This window comes from Caenorhabditis elegans, chromosome III (assembly GCF_000002985.6).
Source record: "Caenorhabditis elegans chromosome III".
NCBI classification, from domain to species: domain Eukaryota; kingdom Metazoa; phylum Nematoda; class Chromadorea; order Rhabditida; family Rhabditidae; genus Caenorhabditis; species Caenorhabditis elegans.
Window position 1 is genome coordinate 10,896,289 of NC_003281.10, and position 22,740 is coordinate 10,919,028.

The window sequence follows — 22,740 nt, forward strand, 5'->3', positions numbered from 1 at the left end:
AATTCTGGTTGCCAATTTACCAGTTCATTTCTATTTTATTAACAATTTCCGCACAGATCATCAGTTTCCCTTCCAGGAATCCCAAAAAATGGACAGATATTACGGTAGCCACGTGGCAAATTCAAGTTTTGACTCATTTATGCAATCTGTGGATCCATTTGAGCCAACACCGAAACGAAGATCCACTGGAGAGGTAATTATGCGAAAAAATCCGGAAAAGCTCGAACTTCAGAGGTTTTTCCAGCTTTTCAAGGAGAATTCTTGAGAAATTGGAAAAAACATAGAAAAACTGGCAGAGTTTGCTCAAATTTTTGTATATAAATGACTGCCTTTGTCAATTTTTGCAGAATATTGTTGAAAATCGAACAATTTCATCAAAACATTGCTGAAAATACAGAAAACCTGAAAATTTCAATGTTTTTCGAGTTTTATGCAGAAAAATGCGATAATTTTCGCCTGAAACTCGTTTTTTTTCAAAAAATCTTTTAGAAAATTGAAGTTTTGAGTATGCTAAAACAATAAATCAATTTTTCCAAAAATTTGCGCGTCAAATATGGTGTATTAAGTACGCAATTAGAAGTTGTGCAAACACCACTAATATTACACCATATTTTACGCGCAAATGTGAATATTTTGTCTTAAAATTGCAGTTTTTGAAAAAAAAAAAGGTTTTTTTTTCAATTTTCTCAAAATTTCAGTCGGACAGCATCGCCCGAGCCATCAGAAATGCTTTGGATCCCGAGCTACAGTACCCCCAGCCATCAATCGATATTTTTGGACCGTCTACATCAAATTTTGGAAATTATGAAGAAAATGATGAATCAATTCTGGCAATAGTATCCTCAACACATTCTTCACAAGAATTGAGCACAACAACGGATAGGGAAAAACCGCCGAAAAAAGTGAAAAAAGAGAAGAAAATTGGAGAAAAATTCCCGATTTTCAACTCCAAACCGGCGCATCAGCCGATTATGGATGATTTTTTATCACCTGATGATATCGAGGTGATTAATGGGATTTTTTCTATAAAATCCCGGAATTTAAGATAAAAATCTAGAAAAAAAGTTTTCCATTGAAAATTAGAGTTTTGACTTATAAAAAAATCGCGACGAGACCCATTTGAACAAAATGCGTGCGCCTTTAAATTTAAACTCTGATTTTGAAAATTCATTAAAATTTGAATTTTAAAAATTTTTCGGAAAAAATTGCATCAAACTTTTGATATTCATTCATTTTTTCTTAAAATTGGTTGAAAAAACTCAAAAAATTCTTAATTTTTCAAATTTTCAAGTTTTCTGATTTAAAATTTTTCTTTACGTTAAAAAAATTAAAATAAACTATAAAAAATGCTTCAAATTCTTTGAAAAAAAAAATCAAAAAAAAGACCGATTTTTCTTGAAAAATCCAATTCCTAAAAACCTTCTTGCTACAAATTCTGCAAAAATTCAAAACTCACAGAATTTACAGAGAAAATAAAAGCTCAAAAAATTCGTATTTTTAGCAGAAATTCAAAGTTCTAAACAATTTTGCGCGTCAATAAAATTGGATTTGAAAAAAATTAACCTGAAACTTGTAAAAAAATTATTTAAAAAAAATTTTTTAAAAAATCGCTCAATTTTAATATTTTTTGTTGAAACAATATGGCTAAAATTTCTAATATTTAGAGCAAATTATCAAAACGGTCCAAATCTCATAAAAAGTTTCTGAAAAATTCCAAATTTTCTGTATTTCCAGCGCTACCGTAACCGTCCCCGGAAACCATACGTAAAACAAATTCGAATGGACGATTATCTATTCAAAGCCCGTCGAATTGATAAAGGATCACGAGAATTTGGATTACACACAACACACGAACCAAAACGTGGAAGCAAGAAAAAACGGGATTCGATTGAAAGTCTTGAAGTTGAAAATATTCAGAAACCATCGAAAAAGCACAATGAGCAACATCAAAAGAAGCCTGAGCAACTCGATTTCACACTGGCATTCACTACGCCGAGTCCGGCAAGAAATCGCCAAAAAACTTCGAAATTGACAAAGTTTTTCGAGAAAAATCCATCGAAAACTTCTAATCGAGGTGAATATTTATTTTCAATTGTTTTTTTGAAAATTAAAAATTCAAAAAAAATTATTTAAAAAAATCTGGAAATTATTGGAAATAATTTTTAGTTTTTTTCGAACATAAAAAAAACGTGTTTTTTGCTTAAATTAATTTAAAAAAAGATTCTCTAGAAAAGATTTCCGCTTTTTTTGAGATTTTCGAGAAATATCGAATATTTGAAAAAATTTCATTGAAATATACGGAAATGAGCTGGAAATTTAAAATTTTCTTTTTTTTTTTAAACGAAAATTCGAAAAAATAATTCCATTTATCAGAGAGTCGGTTCTTTAAAAAAATTTTTAAAAACAGAAAATTTTAAAATCGAGAAGCAAATATTTCCCATATATATGGGAATCGAAACAGTAAAAAATATTTTCTAGATCGTTAAAATTTCAAAAATTTCCGTTTTTTCAGAGATTTTTAAAGAAAATCGAATATATGAAAAATTTCATTAAAGAAATAGAGAAATGAGCTGAAATTTTGGGATTTTTCGATTTTTTTTAATTAAAAAAAAATCAGAAAATCGAGAAAAAATTTCTTGATTTTTTTAAAGATTTTCAACAGCAAAATAAATTAAAAAATTAAAAAAAAATTATTTCCAGATTCGAAAATTGAAAACCGTTCGAATTCTTCATCTATCATGTACAATGATCCATCTGCCTACTCAAATGATAGTATTTTGGATGATACAATTATCTCCTCAACACCTCCTGATAAATCATCATTTCTCGCTGAAACTATGCCACTAGCGACACCAAGTCCCAAGAATTTGACACCAAAAAGAGCTCTTCCGACTTCTAGTGCTCGATCGATATTCGGACACGTTGTGCTGCCGAATCCGATGAAACGAAAGGATTTAGGTGTTCTGGCAGCAGTGGAGAAGGTTGGAAATTTCTGAAAATCTGGAATTGGAGAATAATTGTGGTCTCGCAGCGAAGATTCTAAAAATAGATAAAATCAAAATTTTCTAAAATTAAAAAATGCGGAATTTTTTTAAATTGCATTTTTGAACCCAAATTTTTTCGAAACGTTTTGTTCATAAAAAAGTTTGTAAAAATTCAAAAAAAATTTAAAATTTAGAAAAAAATGCAGAAATTGCCCAAAAGCTAAAGAACAATGCAATTTTTTTAATGTGAAAAATAAACACAATATTGAAAAAAATAAATATTTGAAAATAATTCAGAATTAAAAAAAATCAAGCAACTGTTCAATTTTTTAAGGTAAAAAAAAAATTCAAAATCAAAAATATTGTAAATCTATAAAGATTCACGAAACTTTTTTATTTAAAAAAATTCTGAAAAACTCTTAAAAAATTATTTTAAAATTCCTATTTTTTTAAAATTTCAGAAAAATTACAAATATGTATTTTTTAAAATTTTTTATTTTCTATTTGGAAAGATATAAATTCAGAAATATTTAGACCTTTATACTGAATTTTTGTCAAAAATTGAAAAAATCAATTAAATCCCAATTCCAAATAAATTTAATATCAAAACACTTAAAAAAATTTTTTAAAAAGGTAAATCTGTAAAGATTTGGAAACCTTTTCATTGGGAAAATTCTGAAAAACTCAAAACTTTCTTTTGGAGTACAAATTTGAAAATAAATTCAGAAAAATTACAAAAATGTAATTTTTAATTTTTTTTTCCAATTCAAAAAGTTAAAAAAAAAAAGAAAGAATCGAATTTTTAGATCAAAATTTTTTTTTATTGTGAAGAAAAATAAATTCCAAAAAAATACTGAATTTTTGTCAAAAACAAATTCAAAAAATTAATTAAATTTTTATTTCAAAATGAGCAATATGAGAAAAAATTGTGCACTCAAAAATTTAAAACTTAAATTCGATTTTTTTCAGGACCGCCAGCCATTGAAACAAGCGAAACGTCAAAAGACGACTGGCTCAAGTAAAAAGGTAAAACTTCTCCCATAAATTGGCTTTTCGCTACGTGGCCGCGAAAAAACTCGGTCACAGGCACATTTTTCCTCAAAAATTTCTGAAATTTCTGAAATTTTCAGCCAGAATTCGACTATCCATCGTCGCCAATCACACTTCACGATGAGCAGGAGGAGCAGGATCTGAAATTGAGAACACCCGAGCGAAAGACTCTGCAAAACGAAGAGGCGCAGAGAAAACAATTCGGACGCCACATGTCAGAACGTGAACAACTCATGAAACAACTGGTAGATCAAAAGTTTCGAGAAGAGCGAGAGAATGGAGATTTAGAGAGTCGAAGGGCTCAATTGAAGGATGGACAAGTGATTCGGAATAAGGAAATGAGGAAGAATTTGATGCACGGAGCCGCGTGCAAGTGTTGTAGAGCTTATTATGATGGTCTCGAGATGGATGAAAAGGAGAAGGAACAGTATATTAATCAGGTGCATATTATAAGACTGCCCTGGAATTTTCAAGAAATTTGGAGTGAAATTTTCGGAAATTCAGTCAAAACTCTATATAACCAAATTTTTTCAAGGTTTTTAAAAAATCGAATATTTCAATTTGGGTTTTCCAATTTTTATATTTTTATTTTCCAGTTAGCTCCAAAAAAAAAAAGATTTCTTGAAAAAAATTTCAATAAAAAAGTTTTAACGAAACTGAGGTTTCACGTGGTGTCAGAGTGTCTCATATCGGTTTGATCTACGTTGATCTACAAAAAATGCAGGAGTTGAGACGCAGACTTCTCAACTTATTTCGCATGATTAAGAACGTGCTGACGTCACATTTTTTGGCCGAAAAATTCCCGCATCTTGTAGATCAAACCGTGATGGGATAGGCTGACACTACGTGAGGTTTTTAAAATTCAATTTTGCAATTGTCATATTTTCCAGCTTGTTCAAAAAATATTCAAAAAGTGAAAAAGTGATGCGAGGTTTTTTTTTTGGTTTTTAATAAACCCAGTTTATTAAAAAAATCTTATTTTTCTATTTTCGGGTTTTCAATTTTCCTTTTTTCATACTTTTCGAAATCTTAATTTTCTTTCTATTCGGGTTTTTTTTTAGAAAAAAAACATATTTTTCGGTTTTTTCAACTTTTAGATTTTCTGGAAAAAAATTCGACAAAAAGTTTGAATAGAAATTAGAGACAATTCTCCTCGTGGAGTACACACGAGCTGCGTAAATCGACAAAACACCGTCATTTCAAAAAGTGAAATTCTGAGCGCCACCAAAAATCCCCTTTTTTCTTTTTTGCAAAAACCCCGAAAATGTTAAAATTTTTCCAGATCAGTCGCCACCGCTACGTGCACCAACCACTTCCAGACACTCCAGAACGGTATTGGGATTTGACAATGGGACCACGAGATGAGGACAGCGGAAATCATGTACAAATGACACAGAGCCGACGATGGGAAGATATAGCAGAGAAAATGGAATGGCCGACTGGAATCAATACGTGGAATTAATTGAAACATATCACTTCTTATTTTATTTATTTTCATATGAATATGTGTATTTATTGATTTTTTAGCCAAAAAACCTCTGTGGCCTAGTTTTACAAATCCTAGGGCACATTCTCAAAATTAGCGAATATTTCAAAAAGAACGATTTCTCTGGAAAATCGCACAGTTGGTGTGCGCAATTTTCACAATTTCCTCGTGGCCGAGCTTTGAAATCTTAGGTCATGATTCATGATATTCTCCACTAGAACTCACAAACACATATTACTGGAACTGAGAATGCGTATTACACAACGTATTTGACGCGCAAAATATCTCGTAGCGAAAACTACAGTAATTCCTTTAATGACTACTGTAATGTCGATTTACGGGCTCAGCGATATTCAATTTTCTTTAGTTTTTTTTCAAATTGTTATTTTTCACCGATATATAAATTATTTCCGTAAATCAACACAACCGCTACAGTACACGTTTAAAGAAGTACTGTAGTTTTCGCTACGAGATATTTTGCGCGTTGATTGTAAAATCGAAACAAAAGAATAATAATAATTGCTCTGAAATTAGATTACTCCTGCTCAATTTCGTTGCTACATATTTTTATGGCTCTTTTTCTCTGGCTACTCCCCTCCTTCAGTCATAATTCCATGCTTTGTCGGCTCGACACGGCTCATTTTCACCAATTTTCTCGCTGAAATTTGAGTTTTTAGATTTTTATTCATGTTTTAGTTTTCAATTTTGAATTTGAATTCCAAAGCCACGCACATTTTTTTTGCAATTTTTTAGAGTTAAAATAGACATCTCGCAGAAAATTTGAATTACCCGCCAAAATTTGTTCACAAAAAATTTGAAATTCTGTTTTTTTTTTCAGAATGACCGGCGGAAATGAGCAGCGGGCCGGAACCGCCAAAGGACGACGTGGAGCACAAGACTGTGAGCACTTTTTCCATTTTTTTTTAACCCAAAGACCTTGAAATGACTTAAAAAATAACGAAAAAACAAAAATAATCACCTGGTATTTGCTAAAAATAGTTAAAAGTGTTCCTATTTTTGGAAAATCTGTCTGAAAAAATATGTTTTTTTTCTTCTTTTTTGAAACATTTTTAAACATTGGCAACGACACTCCAACATCCCGCAGCTGGCCGTTGCTGAAAAATTTCTAGGCCTCGAGTGACGTCACTACTGATCAGTCTCAGGCCACGTGAATTTCTAGGCCACCGATAGCGTCATTTCTTTTCCAATTGCGAGCACACCCAGGACAAATTTGAAATTCTCTTCCATTTGCGTTTACAAAGTTTTCTAGGCCATCGGTGACGTCATTACTCTTCCAATAACGGTTCTTCTGCTTTCTAGGCCACAAGTGACGTCATGGCATTGCCTATGCCATTTTCACTCTTCCATTAGAAGCTGTGGAGGTTTTTAGGCCATCTATGACGTCATATATATATATTTTTTTTTCCATTTTTCACAAATCCCAGTTACTTTTCACAAGCCGGATCGTCATTTACAAAACGAAATAAAAAAGAGGAAATCATGTTATTCATGTTTTTAGTTCCTCTTCATCACATGCACACTCGCTTCTCTTCCTCCCTCTATTTAGTATGTGCCACGTCTCTTTTAAGCCCCCGACAGCTACCCCTCCATTTTTTCCCTCTCGTTCCTCTTGACATTTTGCTTTTCGTTTCCGCTTTTTCTTTTTTGTCTCCTTTTTCTCGTGTCTTATGTTCTTGGAAGGAAGAAGAGAGAAGCTTTATAATCACCATGGTAACGGGGGTGCTCCGCGAGCTCCAAGAACAACGCAATTAGTGGAAATGAGAACAAGAGAAGGGGGCTTAGAAGCATCCTGAAATGTGTGTGGAAGAGGAATGACTTCATAAGTAATGCTGGCCTAGAAACCTTCAAAACCTCCCGTGAACGAGAGATGACGCCATGAATATCAGTGCTCGGAAACCTCACTTTCAGTGACCTAAGATTCTGCACGGCCACCATAATGACGTCACTAGAAGCCTATAAAATGCAAGTGGCCTAGAAACCGTCCAGGGTACGGCCAACAAAAAGTGGCTAAAAAGATTAATAGCATCATATTTAATAGATGCTATTTATATGATGACTGGCAACAAAAGAATGCCAATTTTCTCTCCAAAAGTAGCTCCAAAGTTCGGTGGCCTAGAAATCCATCTACGGCCGCCTACATGACGTCACTCATAGCCTAGAAACCACGGGCGACCAACAATTTTCGAAAAAATTGTGAGAAAAAAGTCGAAAATTCTCCGGAAATGTTTGCGAGAAGAAGTTCGGTGTTCAAAGACAATATTTGACCAGGTTCCTTTTTCTGCAATAAACAAACATTTTCCCTTTCCCTCTTGGGGAAAACGGGCGGCTCCAATCGGAAACGCGAACAATTTTTATTATGCTTGTCTATTCCTAGACGATTATTGGTTCCCACAAATGAATTTGAAATTATTGTGAAACTCTAGTTATTTTGCAATTGTTTTGTGCCAAGCTTCAGTAAAAGAAGTAGAATTTTATAGTTTTTTTTCTGTTTGAAAAATTCTCCCCATCAATGTTCTTTCAAATAAATACATCACTAATGCAAAGTATTCTATAACCTCATATCTAAATTCTTCAAAATCTTAACATATCTTATCATTGCTTTAAGTCAAACGTAACATTAAAAAAAATGTTTTGGAAAATGTGTCAAGTCTCTCAAAATTCAGTTTTTTAAACCACTCCTATAGTCCTATAGTCCTATAGTTACCCATGAAATCCTTATATATTACTGTAAAATGTTTCAAAAACCATTGGCAAATTGCCAGAACTGAAAATTTCCGGCAAATTGGGGAACCGGCAAATTGCCAATTTGCTGAATTTGCCGGAAAAACGGTAATTGCCGAAAGTTTTTGACACGAAAATGGCAAATTGTGGTTTTAAAATTTTTTTTTTTGGAAATTTCAGAATTTCAATTTTAATCGGCAAAACTGTAGGCATCCTAAGAATGTTCCTACATCTATTTTGAAAAGTAAGCGAATTCTATGAAAATGTCTAAAGAAAATGGGGAAACAATTTCAAAAAGGCACAGTTTCAAGTGTTTCCGAATTATACTAAATCCCTCTAAAAACTTCCGGCAAATTGATATCCGTAAAAGAGCAAATCCGCATTTTTGCCGAAAATTAAAATTTCCGACAAATCGGCAAACCGGCAATTTGGCGAAATTTGCCGGAAGGCAATTGCCGCCCACCCCTGTTCCAGAGGTTCAAACTGGTAGCAAAGCTCAAAATTTCTCAAATTCTCCAATTTTTTTTTGAATTTTGGCAGTGTACCAAAATGACATTCAGTCATATTGGTTTATTATAGATTTATTTAGATAAAATCCTAAATGATTCTACCTTTAAAGATGCCCACTTTAAAAGTAATGACTCAAACTTCAAATTGCTCTAAGATTCTATTGAATTACCATCTTTTCCTCTCATTTTCTCTCACTGTCTATTTCATCACAAATTCATCCCTCTCTCCCTCTCTTTCTCTCTCCCTCTCTCTCTTTCTCTTTGCTCATCATCTGTCATTTTGTCCGTTCCTCTCTCTGCGCCCTCAGCGTTCCCCACACTCTCTCGCTTCTCTTTTCCTAGACGTCTTCTTTTTTCATCTTCTTCAGCCCTTTTTCGCCATTTTCCATCTCTGTCAATCATTACGGACGACCCCCATTAATTTTTGGATGTGCTCTGCGAGCAAGAGCACACGGAACTCATTTATTTTTTGTTGGAATTTCTTTTTCATTTTAGTTAGTTAAAAGGTTATTCAGTGCAAAAATTGATTTTTTGCTCTTTTGGTACATTAGAGGGGTTTGAAAGTTTTCCATAAAAAGGGTTTCCGGAGTAAAAAATCTAAAAATTTTTACAAACATTTCCAAAAATTTTGGGAACATATCTTTTCAAAAACTCAAAAAAAAACGCAAACATCATAAATTTAATCAATTAATTGGATGCGTTCAAATATTTTAAAAATATTTTTGAATTGCATATTTCTTTACTCATAAAAAAATTATTAATGTTTAAGTAAAAAAAATATTTCAGGATTTTAAACAAAAACTGTAAATCCCATAAAACAGTGTTATTTTTTAGTTATTTTTAGTAATTATTTGTGAATTAAAAACACATTTTTTTTCAAAATATTCCTTGAATAAATAAAATTGAAAGTGAATTCAAAATATTTCACCAATTTTACAAAATTTGAAAATTTGAAAAAATATTTTCTACCAAATTGTGCTCAAAAAATATTATTAAGTTCCCAGGAAATTTATGATGAAAACTTGGAATATTTTTGGTAAAATTTTCTCAAAAAATTGAAAGTTGTCAAAAACACACTAACACTATACCTCGCGGCATAGAAAAAACTGGTGGCCGAATTTTTTAAACCAATTTAAATTAAATATATTTTTGCACTTTGTACAAAAAAATTTGAAGTTCCCAGGAAATTCATACGGAAATATTTTCCAGAACTTTTATAATTTTTATTTTAATTCTCAAAATTTACAATAAAAACTTGGAAACCTGAAATTTGCTTAAAGAATAACCCTATCCCCCACGGCCTAGAAAATACTGGTGGCCGAATTTTTTCCGCAGCCACACCACCTCTAATCTCCAGAGCACTCTCCAAAATTCCCATAATCCCCAAAATTTTCAGCTACAACAGCATATATGAAGGCAGAGCAACAACAACAATCGATCGCACCCGGCTCGGCAACCTTCCCGTCTCAGGTGAGGAAGACGCAGAGAAATGAGAGAGAGAGCGTGTTTATGCACGCAGTATACTAACTCCTGATATCCAATTTCATATATCGATATGCTTGCTTTCTTTTCTTCTACGTTGAAATTGTTTGAACTTTTCTCAAAAAACGCGGATTTTAGAGAGACTTAGAGTTGCTCCAAATAAATTTAATTTGCAATTTTGCACTTACTATTAGAATCTACTTTTATAGCGCTAAAATGACCGAATAACACAGTAGATTTTAAAAGAAAATTTTAAAAATTATTTTTTTGTGCAGTCAAATTTCGCTAGTTTTTGCCACTCATTTTTGAACATTTGTATATGTGCCTTTCGGTGGTTCAATCAGGGGTGGCACGTGGTGTCAGAGTGTTCCATTTCGGTTTGATCTACGTTGATCTACAAAAAATGCGGGAGAAGAGACGCAGAGTTCTCAACTGATTTCACATGGTTATGAACCAGGGGTGTTCGGCAAATTTGCCGTTTGCCGAGCTGGGCAAATTTTGAGATTTGCCGCACACCCCTTTTATGAACGTGCTGACGTCACATCTTTTTGGACAAAGAATTCCCGCATTTTTTGTATATCAAACCGTGATGGGACAGCCTGGCACCACGTGGGGTTGGCGGCAAATGATTTTTTCCGACAAATCGGCAAATTGGCAAATTGCCGGAATTTAAAGTTTCTGGCAAATTGTTGATTTGCCGAAAAAAAATTTCAAAAAGGCACAGTTTTAAGTGTTTCCGTCTTATAAAATATTTCTCTAAAAATTTCCGGAAAACGGAAAATTGCCGGAAATACAAAGTTTCGTCAAATCGGCAAACCTGCAATTTGCCGAACGGCAACTGCCGCCAACACCTGGTTCCCAAAAAAGCGTGCACTGTTTGAATATTAAAAAAAAAATTCACACAAAAATAATAAATTGAAATAGGCTAAATTCACATCTATGTACAAAAATTGCATGCCAGCACCGGTCAATTTTCTCAATTACTTTTTGTCTATTTTTGCCGAACATAATTTGCTGTTTCCTTGGCAGAATACAGAAAACTCTTTTTTTTTTCAGATGCCCCGACCCCCACCGGTAACCGAACAGGCTATAACCACCGAGGCGGAGCTTCTCGCGAAAAATCAAATTACACCAAATGATGTGCTAGCTCTTCCAGGAATCACTCAAGGTAAGTGAATATTTGCTCTATTGATAAACGCGCCGTGTACTCCACGTGGACAAACATATCAAATTTTCAGGATTCCTATGCTCCCCATCGGCAAACGTCTATAACATTGAGTTCACCAAATTCCAAATCCGTGACCTCGACACGGAACACGTGCTCTTCGAAATTGCAAAACCGGAAAATGAGACGGAAGAGAATCTGCAGGCGCAAGCCGAATCGGCAAGATATGTCCGATATCGATTTGCGCCGAATTTTCTGAAATTAAAGACGGTCGGCGCGACGGTCGAGTTCAAGGTCGGCGATGTGCCGATCACACATTTTCGAATGATTGAACGGCACTTTTTCAAGGATCGTTTATTGAAATGCTTTGATTTTGAATTTGGATTCTGTATGCCAAATTCGAGAAACAACTGTGAACATATCTATGAATTTCCACAACTTTCACAACAACTCAGTGAGTTTGAAGCGGGAAAAATTATTTGAGCTCATTTTGTCAATAGAGCGAATTTTCTAGGTTTTTAAAAATAAAATAAATATTGACAAAAAGCTGCCCTACAGTAGTTCAAAATGTGAAAACTTGGAGGAAATTCGAGTTTTCTCTGAGAAGTTTTTGGCGGGTAATTCAAATTTTCTGAGAAAAAAATTAGCCGCGAGAATTCAAATTTTCTGAGAAAATTATTTGACGGGAAATTCAAAATTTCTGGAAATGTATTGAACATTTGAGAAATTTTGTTAAAAACTACATTAAACCGATAAAAAAGTTCGCAAATTTTTTTTAAGTGCTCATGGTGCATCGAAGAGAAGAATTCTTGCCAAAACTAGCCCATGAAATTAAAAATTATCGCGGAAAAAAACTGACTAATTGGAAAGTAAAATGAAATTTGCAAAAAAAAAATATGTTTTTTTGTTGTAAAATTAAAAAAAAAACTGTATATTTTCAGTGGACGACATGATCAATAATCCAAACGAGACCCGCTCCGATAGCTTCTATTTTGTGGAGAATAAGCTCGTAATGCACAATAAGGCCGACTACTCGTATGATGCATAATTTCCCGCCGATGGAATAAAACTAATAATTTTTCTCGCAATTTATAGAAATCATGTGATTTTCCTACCGCTAAATTTAAAATTTCCTAATTTTTCACTATATTTCTCACAAAATGCATTCCGAAAACTCTCATTTTTCAGCTTTTCAATACAAATCCCAATAAATGATTTTTCAAATATAATGTTCTCAATTGATATGTTTTATTTGAATGTTGGAAAAAACCATAAAATTAAAAAAAACTTGAATTATTCAAAAATAATTCGGCCCTTTTACAAAAAATTATCATAAAAATTAAATTTGGAAAATCTGTGATTTGTCGCTTTGCCGGAAGTTTCCAATTCCGGCAACTAACCGATTTGCCGATTAGCTAGAAATTTCAATTCCGACAATGTGCCGCTTTGCCGATTTGCCGGAAATTTCCAATTCCGGCAATTAACGGACTTGCCGATTAGCTAGAAATTTAACTTTAGATAAAACTTCTCAACAAAATCAAATTGGAAAGTCAGCGATTTGCCGCTTTGCCGGAAGTTTTCAGTTCCGGCATCTAACCGATTTGCCGATTTGCCAAAAATGTCAATTCCGAAAAACTGCCGATTTGCCGCTTTGTCGGAAATTTCAATTCCGACAAATTGCCGATTTGCCGATTTGCCGAACATTCCAATTCCGACCATTTGTCGATTTGCCGGAAGTTACCAATTCCGGCAACTAACGGATTTGCCGATTTGCCGGAAAAAAATTGTTTGTCGCCAACCCTGATTTAAATGACTAATCATGTTGCAAAAGATAACTGCTTGCATCAAAAATCCGATCATTGGCATTCCCAACATCTTCTTCATCCAAAACACCACCCTTTTCTTCCACTAATCATGAATTCCCGACCAATTGTTATCAGTAGGAGAAGCCTCCTTTTATCTCATTATCAGCAATTGCCTTCTTCTTCTTCTTCTTTGAATACCATTTGAATGGAGATATCATTTACATAAATCTGCCGCCGAGATTGTGAAGCAGGAGGAAAAGCTGAAGATACTGATATTATATGTATATTTCATTATTCTTTTTCCACAAAATTTTCCGACATTTAATTCCACTTCACTTTCATCGTCTCTTTTTCCCCCATTGTCGCCCCCACTCATTTGTCTTCTTCTTCAAATACGGGTCAATCACTTTCCGTTTTTTATTCATTTTTTGTTATGTTCGGCTTAACAAATTTGAAGTATTGTTAAAATTCTCTAGACTTAATATTGTAGCCTACAACTTTGCAACGTAGGTTAGCAATTTCTTTCGTGGTTAGTTCAAAATTCAAAATTTCAAAAATTAACTTTTTCTTTTTTTGTGCCCTGGAAATTCTAAAGTAAGTGTGGCCTTCAATTGGGGTGGACGGCAATTGCCGTTAGGCAATTTTTTTGCCGACAAACTTGGCAAATCGGTAAATTGCCGGTTTGCCGATTTGCCGAAAATTTTTAATTTGCAGGATATCAGTTTTGCCGGAAGTTTTTAGAGGGATTTAGTATAATTCGGAAACACTTAAAACTGCTTTGTTTTGAATTTTTTCCCGTTTTCTTTAGACATTTTCATAGATTTTGCTTAAAAATAGATGTAGGAACATTCATAGGACGCGTACAATTTTGCCGATTAAAATTAAAATTCTGAAATTTTCCAAAAAAAAGTGCGAAACCACAATTTGCTCATTTCCGGCAATTCGCCTATTTGCCGATTTGCCGCAAATTTCCATTCCGGCGACATACCGGAAAAAATCGTTTGCCACCCGCTCCTGACTTGAACTTATCCACTTGTTCAAGGGTAGACTACTGATTTTTTTCAAAAAAAAAAAACTAAAATTTACAAAAAACTTCAAGAATGTTTGGGTGCCTTAAAACATTTTACAAACTTCAAAAGTAGTTAAAAGAATGCAAAAAAATTCTAATTCAAAAAGCTCCTGTGTTGCTAAATTTTTTGTAGAAACCTATCAAAAAAGTACTCTTTCAAATGAAATAGGTTTTATTCCAAGTTTAAAAAAATGAGCTGAAATAAAAAATTTTTACAATTTTTATCTTCTAAATATTTTAAAATGATTTGTATTGAGGCAATGTCTAGGGTTCAAACCTTCACTACAGTTTTGAAAAATCTAGCAAATTTACTAAAAGGTTTACAGAAATCTAAAATATTTTTGAGTGCTTGTAATGTTTGGACATATTGGTTTATTATGAATATAATTGGGGAAAACCTTTAAAGGTGGAGTAACCACTCCAATGGTGCCAAAAAGGACCAAACAGCATAGTAAAACTTTTCAAAAAAATTTTGAAAATTGTTTATTGACGAAATCCTTTTTTTGGATAATTGTGGTGCTATAGGCCACTGGCGCTACTTCAAATAAAAAAAAAAGTTTATGACGTGGCGGCAATATAACTAGTCGGTATTGTTTACAAAACCAGTTATCGCCTCTTGCCTAACTGGGCCATTATCTTTTCTCACTACTTCTACTTTATCACTTCTATTGTTGTTATTCCTCCTCCTCCTCATCCCTTTCTTCCTGTTTTCATTTTTCTGGTTCCCTCTCCTAAAGCCTTCTTTTATTGATTGATTATCAACAACAGCTTGTCATATCCGTTCATCATCTTATCTAGCAGGCTTTCAAATTTTAAATTGAAATTTTATCGTTGTTTTCACTTTCCGAATGAATTAATGATCAAACTCACTTTTTGATTATTATTCGCGTTTTGCAGTCGCCTCTTCTGCGAAATGAGATGAGACCGATCCCTTATGACATTTCCTTATCGGTACGGTTTTTTTTGTCAAAATTGTTATAAGCATTTCTTTGGGGCTAAAATCATCAGCTATAAACTTAGAAAAAACTCGAAATTAAAAAAAAAACTTTTTTCAAAAAGTGATTTTTTGCGAAGTTTTTACCACTCACAAATTTTGGAAGTTGACGGAAAAAAAAAGGATTTTTCTGCAAGCCTTCTGGTTTTTTGTATTGAATAATTATTTTCACATTAAATACAAAGTATTTGAATAAAAATATTTTTAAAAAAATTTGAATTATGTGCCAATCCAAACATGTAAAATTGCTCAATTTCTCTATTGCTTCGAAATTTACCAACAAATTTTGGCTAACATTTTTTTTAATTTATGAATTCTTAGAGTGTTTTTTATTACATACGGCTATTTTATTTATTATGAGTGTATTTAATTGAAATCCCAACTGTCGAAACAAAAATTATTAATGCCATTTAAAAGCGGTAACCTAGAAATTAATAAAAATGTTAACATCAAAATTAAACGCTTTTTAAAGGTTTCACTATGACATTTGGTTATGAAAATTTATATAATTAAAAAAAAATATATAAAAACTATATTTGTTTGAAATTCATCAGAAGTTTTTGTGGAAACATTTTATTTTGATAATTGGCAGCCCAAATGATGTTCATATGTTTTTCAAAGTGAAACAATTGATAATTTTATTCGAAAAAAAAAACGAATTAAAAAAAATATTTGTAGGTCATGAAAAACCCTAGACATAAGTTTAATTTTAATTCCAGATTACCTCATTCTTAAGCCTAATCCTTATCTGCTCCGCAAACCCAATTGACAACGGCCTTGTTGACTCGGAACTAATTCATGGTAATTCTAAATTTTTTCAAATATATTTTCAAAAAAAAAATCGCTACCCAGAATGCGTTACTCACAAGGCAGTTGAAGTGATTCTCCTATTAGATGCAAGTGGCTCAATTGGAGATGACACATTCAAAAAACAGCTCTCATTTGCAATGCATTTGGCGTCTCGTTTGAATATCTCAGAAGATGGTAGTCATATGGCATTGATACAGTACGCCGAGACACCTAAACTCGAATTCTCATTGGGACAGTTTAATCATCCAACACAGGTAATGTTTTTTAGTGAAGTTTATGGCTTCTAGTTTGTAGCAGAGGTAGGAGGCAAACGGCTTTTTCTGGGAAATCGGCAAATTGCCATTTCGCCGTATTTGCCAGAAAAACGATAATTGCCGAAAAGGGTTTAAAAATTATTTTATTAGTTCCCCAAAATTTTGTTTTTTTTACATTAAAAACAGGGGTGGACAGAATATCATTTTTCCGGCAAATCGAAAAATTGCCCGAATTAAAAATTTCCGGCAAATTGTGGTTTTGCACCTTTTTTTTGGAAAATTCAGAATTTCAATTTTAATCAGAAAAATTGTACGCATCCTATGAATGTTCCTACATTTATTTTGAAAAGTCAACAAATTCTATAAAAATATTTAAAGGAAACGAGAAAAATTTTTTTCAAAAAAGCACATTTGTAAGTGTTTCCATCTTATAAAAAAATCGTGTAAACATTTCCGGCAAATCGCCAATGTTGCCAAATTTGCCGAGCGGCAATTGCCGCCCACACCTGGTTTGTAGTACCATCAAAATTTCTGGGTTTTTATAGAAGTGGTTTTTAACAAATTAGGGGTTTTTGCAAGATCTTACACTTTGATTGTTAAATGACTTTAATACACAAATTTATTTAACCAATCAGACACATTGGAAAAAAGCAACAGAAACATAAGTAAATTCGAATATTTTAAATTTTACAGCTAGAATGGGCAATTCAACGAATTGAATACCAAAGTGGGGCCACAAACACCGGCCAAGCCCTTCGTCTAACCCTCGAAAAAGGTCTTCAAGGAGCTCGACCAGGCATTCCAAAAGTTGCAATAGTGATCACAGATGGACAGAGCCAAGATGACGTCTCTGAGCCATCTCAATTGCTCCGAGATGCTGATGTGATGGTCTATGCGATTGGGGTGACAAATTTAGTGAATGTTCATCAGTTGCACCAGATGACCGGAAATCCCGTCAGAGTGTTTACGGTGGAGTCCTTCGAGCAGCTGGATAGAGCACTGGCCGATTCACTGACTTGGAGCATGTGCAAGACGGAATTCCGTGAGTATTCTAGGGGAAGCTAGGAATAGTCCATGTTGAACGTTTTTTAGGCCCGGGGACCCCTGAAATCATTTGTGGACCTGATCGCATCGGAGTGAAAGCTTCTACAAAACAGCCGTTCGAGGGAAATGTCTTTGTCATGGATCACTATCACGACGAAGAATGTCGGGCTGGACCAGAAAAGTTTCCAGATTCTCGGAGCATTGGGCTCACTGTCCCCTTTTCGGCTTGTAATGTACATCGATATCGTTCGGTGAGAATTTGGGATACTTCTTTGACACGTCAAAATTCGAAATTATAAACGATTTCAGCTGAACCCAAAAGGAATCTTTGTGGAAGTCAGTATTGTGTTCATGTTTCATTCATTATTCATGACAAAAACCGATCAAACTGTTAAAGTTCAATGTTTTTACATGGAAGCGGACAAGCATGTTACCGTACCACTATCTGTCAGGTTAGTTATTCATAGGGTACATAATAAATTCAGGGTTTTTGGCTTATTGTCTGAATGGGACCAGGGGTGTCGGTTTTTGGATTTTTCCTAAAATCGAAAATCGAACATTTTTAGATTTTTGGAAAATCAATAAATCGCAAATTATTCGATTTTTTTAAATGGAGAACGGAAAGTTGTCGATTTTCTATTCAATTTGTTCGATATTTCGTTGTTACGATATTTCAAATCGGCAATTTGCGGGTTTACCGACTTGCCGGAAATTTTTATTTTCGGCAAATTTCCGATTCGCCGTTTGCCGAACATCAATTTGCCGGAAGTTTTTAGAGGGATGTTTTATAAAACGGAAACACTAAAAACTTTGAAACTTTTTTTCCGTTTTCTTTGGATATTTTCATAGAATTTCCTTAATTTTCAAAATAGATGTAGGAACATTCATAGGATGCGTACAATTTTGCCGATTAAAATTGAATTTCTGAAATTTCCAAAAAAAAGTGTAAAGCCACAATTTGCCATTTTTGGCAAGTTAGGCAAATCGGAAATTTGCCGGTTTGCATATTTGCCGGAAATTTTCAATTCCGGCAATTTGCCGGCCTGTTAAAAAACTACGGCAATTTGGGGAAGTTATAAAATAATTTTATAACCACATTGTCACTGAATCCAAATAAAATCCATATCTTTAAAATGTATTATTACAGTATGATCACAACAGTGTTCCGTGAGCAAATCTATCAAATGCCTCAATGTGCCTACACCCTCCGAAAAGGCGCCCCTGATGGCCCAATAGTCCGTTTTGCAACTCTCGGTGAAAGTGTATATCATAGATGGGAATGCATTGAAGTGGAGGGTGCTGATAAGGACACTTTCGGAATGTTAGTTCACTCTTGCTATGTGGATAACGGCTACGGTGATAGAGTGGATATTCTTGATTCGAATGGTTGTGGCCTAGACGCGGTGCTTCTCTCAACTCCGGACTACGATACTTCTCTGCGTCTCGCCACGAAACCCTACCACGTATTTAAGTACGCGGACCGCCCGGTACTACAATTTCAGTGTCAAATAACACTATGTCTGAAATATGATGGAGGATGTGAAGGGATTACTCCTCCACAGAATTGTAAGAAGCTTCCTGGTGAGGATGGTCATCATCATCATCATCATCCGGAGAAAAGGAGGAAATTGGTTAGGCGACTGGCGGATGGTGTTGGAACTATTGATGTATTTACCGATTCTGTTACGGTTCTGGAACAGGAGCCAGCGTGTCAGCAAGTAACAACATACAGTTTTCGTTTTTCTATTTCAACAAATCAAAAAATCGAAAATTCGTAGAAAAATAGTTGTCATGATATGTAAGAACTTAAAAGTAGTTGCTCCTTTTTTACTAGGAACAAAATGTTAACTTTTTTGTAAAGTTTCACGTAGAGCCAGGTTATCCCATCGCTCCACTGCACACAAAATGGCGGGAAAATACTTTTTGAATTTTTGTGACGCCACCGCGAATTTCACGCAATTGGTTTTCAATTTAAGCGTTGATTTTCGTGAAATTGGTTTATAATTTTTCAAATAACTTCATGTTAATTTTTAAAATTGATATTTCACCGCAATTGTAATTGACATTATTCGTGGAATTTTAATTAATTTTTAAAGTTTGAAATATCTTAACTTATCCGTAATTTTACCCATTCAGGGAAATTGTAAGGTGCCTCGATTAATGTTCTACTACGTACATTATTAAATTATCAACACTAAAAAATAGTATAAAACCCCAACCAACGGAGATAAAAGTGTCCAAAGTTAAGGTGCATCTTATAATTTGAATATGGTGCATCGAGTTTACTTGGTAGCTCAGTAATTTTAAATGTGGAGTAGCGCCAGTAGGGAAAATTACCAAATATCATAGAAACAATGATTTTAAAAAAATTCCAAATTTTATATGACTTTTTGAAAATTGGCAAATTCTCAGAATTTGCCACTTGATTGGAAATCGGCGATCAAAAACATTTTTACATCTGATTTTATGGTCTTGTAGGGATTCAAGAATGCGACTTTGCTATAGTTTTTTTCAAAAAATGGCAGAAATTCAGTAACTGCCACTTTTTGACTGTCAAAAAAAAATTTCCAAAATTTTTTGAAAAGTTTTACTGGAATATTTTGTTTTTATTTTGGAACAATTGGAAGGGTTTTTAGCAAAAAGCAATCAGTATACTTTTACTTCATTATTATAGAAAATCGCGTCGTAAACAAATTTCCAGTTTTCAAAAAAAAATTATAAATCCTATTAAAACCGACATTCAAAAATGTTATTTTCAGCCTCTCCCATACCCTCTAATCAACACGAATCTCTGGATAATGGGCATAATTACCTTGACAAATATATTCGTATTCATTTTGACAGTATGGTTTACATTCCGGAAAAGAAGATGTAAACCTGCATAGAGACTTCTCCATTCTTCTACATTAATTTTTGTGCAATATCCTCCTTTTTGATACGGTGTACTTATTTATTGATATATTAAATACATATATGATATTTATTTAAATGTTCCTTTATCCTTTAACAATTACCCCTGCCAAGTTTCCTCCCGTGCAATTTGTCACAACAATCATGACATCAAATAGTGCTCACGGGCGGTCCTTTTGTCTCCATTTTTACTACCACCCGTCCAGGGTGTCGTATACCTGTCCGTAGAGGTGGTAGCGGCGGCGAGCGGTGTCACAACAACACTACGCAACAGATGACAAGTGACAAGTTTTTTTACACGGCTCGTAATCTTGCTCGTTTTCTTGTAATAACTCGTGTTATGCCGCTCAGAGGAATACGATTTGGGAGCTGATGGCGTAAGATATCATCAACAACTGTGAACCGATCGACGGGAGGAATATTGTGATGTAATAATATCCGTAAAGAAGATGTGTGAGAAAATTCCAAATATCGTGATAAAATTGTTTTTAATTTTTGAAATGATTTTTATTTCGAAGCAAAAAACAGCGCAGATGATGACTCAGATGAGTTTGCGCCAATTTTGGAGGAGAGAGGGGGCGGAAAATTTATTTGTCGCCAAATTCGGCCAATTGCCGGTTTGCCGATTTTCCGGAAATTTTCAATTCCGCAATTTGCCGGTTTGCCGCTTACCGGATATCAATTTGCCGGAGGTTTTTAAATGGATTTTTTATAAGACGAAAACACTTAAAACTGTGCTTTTTCATACAATTTTGCCGATTAAAATTGAAATTTTCAAATTTCCAAAAAAATTTTGCAAAACCACAATTTGCAGAAAATTTTCGGCAATTGCCGTTTTTCTGGCAAATTTGAAAAATCGGCAATTTGCCGGTTTTGCTTATTTGCTGGAAGTTTTTAATTCAGGCAATTTCAAAGTGTATCCTTAAATTCTGAAATTTCTTCTTGAAATTTTTAGCCAAATTTTTGAATATTTGAGAAATATGTACATTTTCAAATGCTTACAATTTACTGTATATGCCCATAAAATTGGATTTTTTTGCACTTCTTTTTTCTCGTAGCGCTCTTTTAAAAATGTTCACCGAGACTACCGTACCCCAAAATCTCTTTCCCCGTTTGTCTCAAAACCAAAACATAAGCTTCATCTCGTAAATGAATTTGTTCAACATACTATATCATGTCACACAAACCGCGCTGCCCCCATATTCATAGTTTCCCTCTTGGGACTAATGAAAGAGACACCCCCCTCTTTCTAAAACCATATTGTATCACTCTTTGTGTCATTATATCCCAAGGGGTGTATTTTACGAGCGGAAAAGGTGTGTTTGAACCTTCCGAGGGGTTGAAAATAAGATTTTATCACCTTTTCCGGTTATGGTACTAATTAGGAAATTAACACAGGTGCGATTACTTACATTTTATGCATATCTATTACGAGTGATCTTTACATAGTTCGTAGGTAGGCACGTGCTTTGGCCTACCGCCTACTCGTACGCCTCATTGGTGTGATGTGAAAGAGATGTGGTATGAAAACTGATTTTTAGAATATTCCGACATCTTAGGTACTTTTGCAGGTAGGAAAAATCTCCAATTCTTCTTAAAATAACGAATAGCGTAGAAAATCGGAAAAACTCGGCCACATGCTTGTAGAAAACAATTTTAAAACTTGGCCGAGTTTTCTGAGGTTTGAGATTTATTTCTAGTCCACAAACTAAACCTGATCTGATTGTTGTAGAGTACTCAAAAATTTGTGTTAAGTAATGGCCGAGCTTTTCTGATTTCTAGGCCATGCAGCTAGGTAGCTGAAACCACCTACGCAACATTTTTCCAAAAAGTTTACTGAAATTTCTAGACCATACTAAACTGCAATTGTGAGTACTGAGAATAGTGAACGTTTTTAGATTTTAAAGTCTTTTCTCTTTTCTGAGTAGATGGAGCGCGATGGAAAACTTGATGAAGAGATAAAGTGAAAAAAAAACAATGAAAGCGCGCTCCATCGGACAAAAAATGTCGGAATTTCAAAATTGCCGAATTTTAAAATTTTCGGCAACCGCGGCCCACCCCTGGTTCGGAAGTTCCAGTGTTCTCAGGCACACTGCCTATACTCAACTTTTGAAGGGACATGCCCTACAAATAGAGTAAACATTAAACCATTTTGTATTGTCTTCCACATGTATTCAAGTGTATCAATACCAAAAAGTAATGAAATAGAGAGAAGGGGGAGCGGAATGCCTGATGAATGATTCATTCTCTCTCTCCCGATGCAACATTTAGGGGAGATACATGCAATGACAATAAAAGAGCTGCTTAGTCATGTCACTTAATGACTTTTGATGAGGCTTTCATCACTTTTTGATGGGGAGGAACACTTTTTTGTTTCCATCTGACTTTGTGGCCTAATTAAGAAAAACTAGGCCATTGTGTAGATGGCTTTTAAAG

At 34.1% G+C, this 22,740-nt stretch overlaps 3 protein-coding genes across 5 annotated transcripts; all 3 read left to right on the forward strand.

Moving 5' to 3' along the window:
• Positions 1-74: 74 nt before the first annotated feature.
• On the forward strand, positions 75-5,548 carry com-1 (DNA endonuclease activator Ctp1 C-terminal domain-containing protein). The gene is made up of 7 exons (NM_066997.4): positions 75-193; positions 699-1,004; positions 1,735-2,074; positions 2,701-2,981; positions 3,954-4,010; positions 4,115-4,474; positions 5,317-5,548. Exons 1-7 carry the CDS (start codon positions 140-142, stop codon positions 5,494-5,496), a joined length of 1,578 nt encoding a protein of 525 aa, NP_499398.3. The 5' UTR covers positions 75-139; the 3' UTR covers positions 5,497-5,548.
• An 804-nt stretch (positions 5,549-6,352) lies between these two features.
• On the forward strand, positions 6,353-12,647 carry unc-119 (the record flags this gene model as incomplete). 3 transcript variants are annotated; one of them, NM_001268159.3, is made up of 5 exons in its annotated part: positions 6,353-6,420; positions 10,168-10,241; positions 11,310-11,421; positions 11,492-11,872; positions 12,360-12,644. In NM_001268159.3, 5 exons carry the CDS (start codon positions 6,360-6,362, stop codon positions 12,464-12,466), a joined length of 735 nt encoding a protein of 244 aa, NP_001255088.1. In that variant the 3' UTR covers positions 12,467-12,644. The 3 variants fall into 3 exon arrangements, with proteins under 3 accessions (NP_001255088.1, NP_001255089.1, NP_001431026.1); NM_001268160.4 differs by lacking the exon at positions 6,353-6,420 and having other exon boundaries at positions 12,360-12,647; NM_001444095.1 differs by lacking the exons at positions 6,353-6,420; positions 10,168-10,241.
• A 2,524-nt stretch (positions 12,648-15,171) lies between these two features.
• On the forward strand, positions 15,172-20,377 carry cut-6 (Cuticlin-6). Its single transcript, NM_066999.8, has 8 exons — positions 15,172-15,243; positions 16,006-16,087; positions 16,139-16,350; positions 17,044-17,392; positions 17,443-17,645; positions 17,704-17,846; positions 18,542-19,112; positions 20,154-20,377. The coding sequence occupies exons 1-8, from the start codon at positions 15,211-15,213 to the stop codon at positions 20,277-20,279; spliced, it is 1,719 nt and encodes a 572-aa protein (NP_499400.2). The 5' UTR covers positions 15,172-15,210; the 3' UTR covers positions 20,280-20,377.
• The last annotated feature ends 2,363 nt before the right edge of the window (positions 20,378-22,740 follow it).